Source organism: Pinus tabuliformis, chromosome 6 (genome assembly GCF_031772625.1).
Source record: "Pinus tabuliformis cultivar Carrire ecotype Pingquan chromosome 6, CPIR1, whole genome shotgun sequence".
NCBI classification, from domain to species: domain Eukaryota; kingdom Viridiplantae; phylum Streptophyta; class Pinopsida; order Pinales; family Pinaceae; genus Pinus; species Pinus tabuliformis.
In genome coordinates, this window is record NC_142292.1 from 1,765,305,886 (window position 1) to 1,765,312,008 (window position 6,123).

Sequence of the window (6,123 nt, forward strand, 5' to 3'; positions counted from 1 at the left end):
TTTCAAAGACCTTTCAACACTGGTGAGCTCCTTTACATTTTCACAATCATAGATACACAAAGCCTTTTCTATTTGCCTCAATTCCTTACAATGAATCAAGGAAAGTTGTTGAAGGTTTCGGCAAACTCCTTCAGGAAAGGTTACCTCCCTTATCTGTACTCTGACCAGTTTAAATTCCCGGAGCCTCTCCAAACCAAAGATACATTTGCCATGGAGTCGTCAAATTCATCCTAACGCTGCTACTGTTTCTCTTTCTCGTTCTGCTGCTTTTAAATGGAAGTTCGCCCAATGGACAATCTTCTATGAGAAAGTATTCAAGATTGTTTAGCAGGAGAAATCCTGTGTGATCACTTTTGTATTCCACAGCAGAAACCAACTTCAACTTTGTCAGTTGAGTCAACTGTCCAAAAGTATCCCAGCAAGCATTTCAATCGCGGGCAATTGCTCCACCACAATTCCTTCAAGCTATTGAGGGAACCGAGCCAGGAAGATGGCAGCGCTTCCAACAAATGGTCCCCTAAATGGAGTACCTCCAAGTTGCATAGGTCACCGATACGCGCTTGGCAATTCTTTTAACTCGGCATCCACTAAAATATTTTCTTCCAAGAACCGTTGATGTGCGACCTGGGGAGGCAATTCTTTCACATTGGAACAACATGAAAGATCCAAGAATTCCAGCATCGTAATATTTTCAAGTGTGTCTTTGGAAAGGGTCACATTCCTACATTCTTCAAAAGAGACGTTTGAGTCGAGTCAAATTCCCAAAAGAATTTGGCAGCATCGCCAAGCGAGGAACAATAAGACAAATCGATGGACTGGAGGTTGGTAGCTTTCCGATGGAATCAGGCAGCATCTCCAAACTGGTATAGATAAGACAAATCGATGTGCTGAAGATTTGTTAGCTTTCCCAGGGAATCAGCAACGATCTCATTCTTGTGAAATGTATTAAGACCAAGTATGTCAAAGAGGCATATAACAAAATTCCTCCCGCAAAGTTTTGAGTTGGACAGTCCCATCATAATCCACAACAATCTTTTCAAGGTACTTCAGTTGTCCTATGGACTTGGAAAATCCTGAAACTGAGAGTAGATGTTTAACTCTCGCAACTGGAGAGGCCGCTGCAATGTACACATTTCCACTGTAAGAAAGATTTCGAGATGATTCTCATCTACAAACAAATTGAGATTGAAATAAAAGAAGTATAAACACGCAAAATTGCGTACCTGAGATTCCTGTTGCCCACAAGGTTTTCAATCTGCTTCCTCTCAATTCTAAAACTATTAAATTTTTCAGCGGAACCCAAGAAGGCAGGGAAGAATAGGGGCAATTTAAACCAGCGGAGCCAATGACAGATGACTTGTGTGACCGCACCCTCCTCAATATAGCTTCTACATAATAATCTTCACTTGCAAGAATTCGCAAACCATGATAACGATCTGTATTGAAGTACAGTGCCGCCGCTTACAGTTTCCCAACAGCTCCTGAATACACCTTTTGTACCATGACATTTCTGAACGGGACACCGAATCCATAATGAAAACCGTCTACACGATGAACCGTCGAAATCCGCGCGAACTTCGGTTGTGACCTATTCAATCATAAAAATAAAAGAATAGATAGTATCCAGGGCACAGATCTTGCGTTGAACAATGCAACTTTAAAAATTTTGAACCAAAGAGGAATGTTTGAATCACTTACAGACCACGACGATTCTTCAAATAAACTTATCAACATGTTATTGTTGGTGGCGTGACACCAAAGACGATGGGGCATTGATCTATTCCGCAGCAGTATATCTTCCATATCTCTAACCTGATCATGCATTTTTATCCGCTTTCCGCTGTCCAGTTCCAGAAGAAACTTGCTCTCTAAATTTTGAAATCCCCACCGCCCTCCCATATTCTTTTTGCTGTATCCATATCTTTCTCCTATAGAAAAGCAGGCCATATCTAAGAATATTTGCCGGTACTCTTGGTCGAGTGAATTATAACTAATTTTGAGCGTTTCCCGTATGTCCGCGGGTGGTATGTTGTGAAAATCTTTCAATAGATCTTTCCAATATGTGTCATCTCTTCACACAAAGAAGAGCCCCAGTAACTTTCAATGACAACGGCAATCCATCACAGGCCGCTTACAAACCGTTTCAACCAGATGTATAAATCCTGGTGGTGGATGTGGCTGATTGAAAGCATATGAGCAGAACAACTCTTGGGAGTGTGCTCCATTCATCCGGTGAGCTTATAAATTGATGAATCTGCTATTCTGAACATAGGAGAGCATGCTTGTCCCGAGAGGTAACTAGTATCAAGCTATTGGAAGTAAGAACATCCTAGTTGGTAAGAATGCATCCAATTGATCGGCCTTCTCTACATTATCTAAAACTATCATTGCATTATAACAAGCTAGGTAACGTTTAAGGATTATCACACCTTGGTCCACAATTTCAATTTTAATATCCCTGTGTGTTAAGTCCTTAATGAGCTTCATTTGCAAATCAACCAGAGATTTTCTAGCTGCAGTTTCACTAATATCAGATAAAAAAGAGGATCCATCATACTCAGAGCACCTACGGTTGAAGATCTGTTTCACCAAAGTGGTTTTCCCAATACCACAACACCTACAATTCCCACAACCCTGGCCTGGACGTCACGCTCCTGCCCCTGCTTCGACAGCACTGTACTTTCAAAGTCTTGTAGCTTATCATCCAAACCAGTTGGATATCTAGCCACAAAAAGCGGTGTTTTTGGACCTTTTTTCAATACGCTTCGCACAACTTCGTCCATGAGCTCCTGCTCGTTCCTGGATGAATAACCAATGAGAAACGCAGGAGTAAATATGAAGTGTTGGTAGAGGAATAAGGATAACAACCACACCTCTAAGAACAACACATATGCACTATGATTTATTCTGAAAAACCACATGGTGGAAACATCAGAACATCTCCAGAACTTGTGAGATGGAAAATCCCCAAATTTGGTCACATGTAATAGGATATACTCAATACCACAGGTCTGTCACTGATTCAAAGTACCCGAAACTACAACTGTTAACCTAATAACTTTAGCTCCTTCACTTAATCAAATTTAATTAATATCAAATACCAACCAAGGAACTAAAACGGACAGGAAATAGTTAAAAATGTTTACCCATTAAAGCCCTTCAGTTCGCAACCCTTCAGATTGGCGACATGAGAAAGAGCAGCTCTCCAGCCTTGAATGGTAGCGGAGTCGTGGCGTGGCTTCTCTCCATTAGTTTGAGGGTCGCTGCTTGTCTTCTGCTCGAGTTTTTTCAGGGCTTCAGCGTATGCTCCTTTTTTGTCGTTCCACCTGACCTCAGAAGGCTCGACATTGAAAAATATTGGAACAATGGGAGCCCCGGACTTGAGCATAAGGACTAGTTCGTCGAGGCACCATGTCGATTCCGCATAAGTCGGAGAAAAAATCGCAATGTGCACAGAAGCCACTCGAATAGCGGCTTCGATTTGAGACTTGATGTTGTGTCCAGCCTGCAGTTCAGGCCTGTCAAGAAACGGCCACAATCCATGTTCACGAAGGCGCTTGTCGAGATGGCTAACGAAGGTTTTTTAACATCGGGTCCCCGATGATTGATGAAAACATCATATCGGGACAAGAGGTGGAGGCAGAAGACGATGAAGCATCGCCCTTCTGTTGCGGTGGGGTGGATAGGTTTGCCATTGCAGAAGGCGGAATGGGATGAATGGATGGACTGAAAATAAGAACAGCTGACACAATGAATAAGATGAATAGGCGAGGGTTATTCAAAACTGAAGCAAGAAGCTGCAGCCGAACCCGAGCCCCTTTTGGCCAAACGAGTATTGTATCTCACTATGGATGGGTGGAAAGGATGTGCTGTATCTCAACCAGTATTGTAATGTTATTTTACAACCCCAAAAAACGAATAAGGTAACAGGTAACAAGTTTGCCATTGCAGAAGGCCGAATGGGATGAATGGATGATTGAAAATAAGAAGAACCGCTGACACAATGAATAAGATGAATAGGTGAGGCGGTTATTCAAAACTGGAAGCAAGAAGCTGCAGCCGAATCCGAGCCCCTTTTGGCCAAACGAGTATTGTATCTCACTATGGGTGGAAAGGATGTGCTGTATCTCAACCAGTATTGTAAATGTTATTTTACAACCCAAAAAAACGAGTAAGGTAACAGGTAACAAGTTTCTTGCTTGGAACATTATGAGAACTCTGTTTCTTGCTTGGCATATTCCAGGAGGTTCTTGATTGAAATATTCCAAACTACCTTTCACTTTTGTCTTTTATCTTTTGTTTTCTCGGGACACCCTTTATTATCTTATTTACATAGTAATTTGTAAATTGATTTTTAATTTCATCTTTCATCCTATAGTCGTCAAAAATCCAAAAAGCAATTGCCAAGGAATCAATAAATTCCATGTCATTTGAATAAAATTAATGAAGCTGAGTACATGAAATTTCGAGGATAATTCAGCGAATCAGTGGATCTTGAATTGTGTGTCACTACGGTAACAAAAAAGACTAACGTGGATGGGTAATGCTGGTTATATATAAAAGTTGTAAATTATTTTATAATTTTTTACTAACGTGCATGGGTAATGCTGGTTATATATAAAAGTTGTAAATTATTTTATAATTTTTTTAGTCATTTATGTTTGAAATTTGCGAGATATTTTGTGATACAATAAATTTAAATTTAAAAATTTATATATTTTAAGAGTTTTAAAAGTTTTTTTTTAAATTACAGTAACTTATTTAAATGATAGCTGAATTGATTTAAATAGTCAAAAATATATTTTAACTAATTAAAATTTTGATATCTTAATTAATTTTGAAAAAATAAATCAAAATGTAAAAAATAAATTTGTATCACTATAAAATAATTATAATAAATAATAATTCAGTATAATTAGTGTTTAATAATTTATTTAATTAATTTAATAATTTATTTAATTAATTTAACATAATTTTTAAAAAGTTGTTTTAATTATTTAATGTTTTGATTTTTTAGTCAAAATTGAAGATACAATTTTGATATAGATTATAATTTTTTATTGTTTAAAATAAATTTTTAAATAAATAAATATAACTTTAAGACATTTTTGAAGCACCATACTAGTGTAGATGATGCAATTAAAACTTAAAATTCCAACAATTACTTTGAACAAATTTAATAAAAAAATATACCAAAAAAATAAATGTATGTTGTATTTCATTCAAGGTGGCTTCTTAAGCAAGCATGTCTCCGTTTATTGTTTAACCTAACCACGCTTACGCTACAAAAGTACACAACCTTGCGATTGTAGTCTACACATTTTAATGTGTCACATCTTTTTAAGTTTTGGTAAATCATAAATCATATACAAAATTCATAAATATGTTTGATAATGTAGTTTCAATAATTAAATAATTTAAATTTTACAAAATAATTTTTAATAAATTCTAATCATCTATTTTTTAATTATAAATTATATTTTTAATAATCATAATATTATAATAATTTAATAATGATATTTTCATGAAAAAAGACTCAATAATAATAATTAATGTAATTATATAATTTTAATAACTTATTTTACTAATATATTTTCAATATAATATAATATTGTTTATTTTTATTGTGTTAAAGCTATATTAATATAGCTTTTGATATTATTAAATTTTAAATTTAATATAATTAAATTTAAAGTTTTATTAGGTTCTATTTGCACAAAAATAAATATTTTTTCAAAATCCCAACATAATCAATTCTACTTTTATTGATGAGATTTATGTAGCGTAAATCAATGGGGTCATAACTATAATATAACATGGTTAACAAGTTCAATCATATTCAACCATGGTTATTCATGGTTCACATGAGAAACACAATCAACTATAGTCAACATGGTCAACCATATACATCTATAGTTACATGTTGGCACCGATGGCCAAACAAGCCCAATAATGGTCAAACTATACAATGGTCAATCCACCTCAATAATGGCCAATCAAACTCAACAATGTTCAATCATTATCAACTATAGTCAATATTGTTAACCATATTTGTCTATAGTTAAACATTAACAACTATACTCAACCACATTAGCCCATAGTCACCCATGGCCAGCCATGTTC

The 6,123-nt window shown here is 35.9% G+C and overlaps 1 protein-coding gene across 1 annotated transcript; it reads right to left on the bottom strand.

Moving 5' to 3' along the window:
- Positions 1-2,585: 2,585 nt before the first annotated feature.
- Positions 2,586-3,695, bottom strand: LOC149266009 (toll/interleukin-1 receptor-like protein). Its single transcript, XM_089406781.1, has 3 exons — positions 3,616-3,695; positions 3,147-3,518; positions 2,586-2,799 (listed from the first exon to the last, which is right to left on the bottom strand). Exons 1-3 carry the CDS (start codon positions 3,693-3,695, stop codon positions 2,586-2,588), a joined length of 666 nt encoding a protein of 221 aa, XP_089262907.1.
- Between the last annotated feature and the right edge of the window lie 2,428 nt (positions 3,696-6,123).

Bases quoted from the DNA above. Each gene is read 5' to 3' on its own strand.
- LOC149266009 (XM_089406781.1), bottom strand. From the start codon at position 3,695: ATGGCAAACCTATCCACCCCACCGCAACAGAAGGGCGATGCTTCATCG. The intron at 3,519-3,615 runs GTTTTCATCAAT...GTTTCTTGACAG, and splicing joins ACCTCTTGTCCCGATATGAT to GCCTGAACTGCAGGCTGGAC. The intron at 2,800-3,146 runs GTAAACATTTTT...TTATTCATCCAG, and splicing joins GAACTGAAGGGCTTTAATGG to GAACGAGCAGGAGCTCATGG.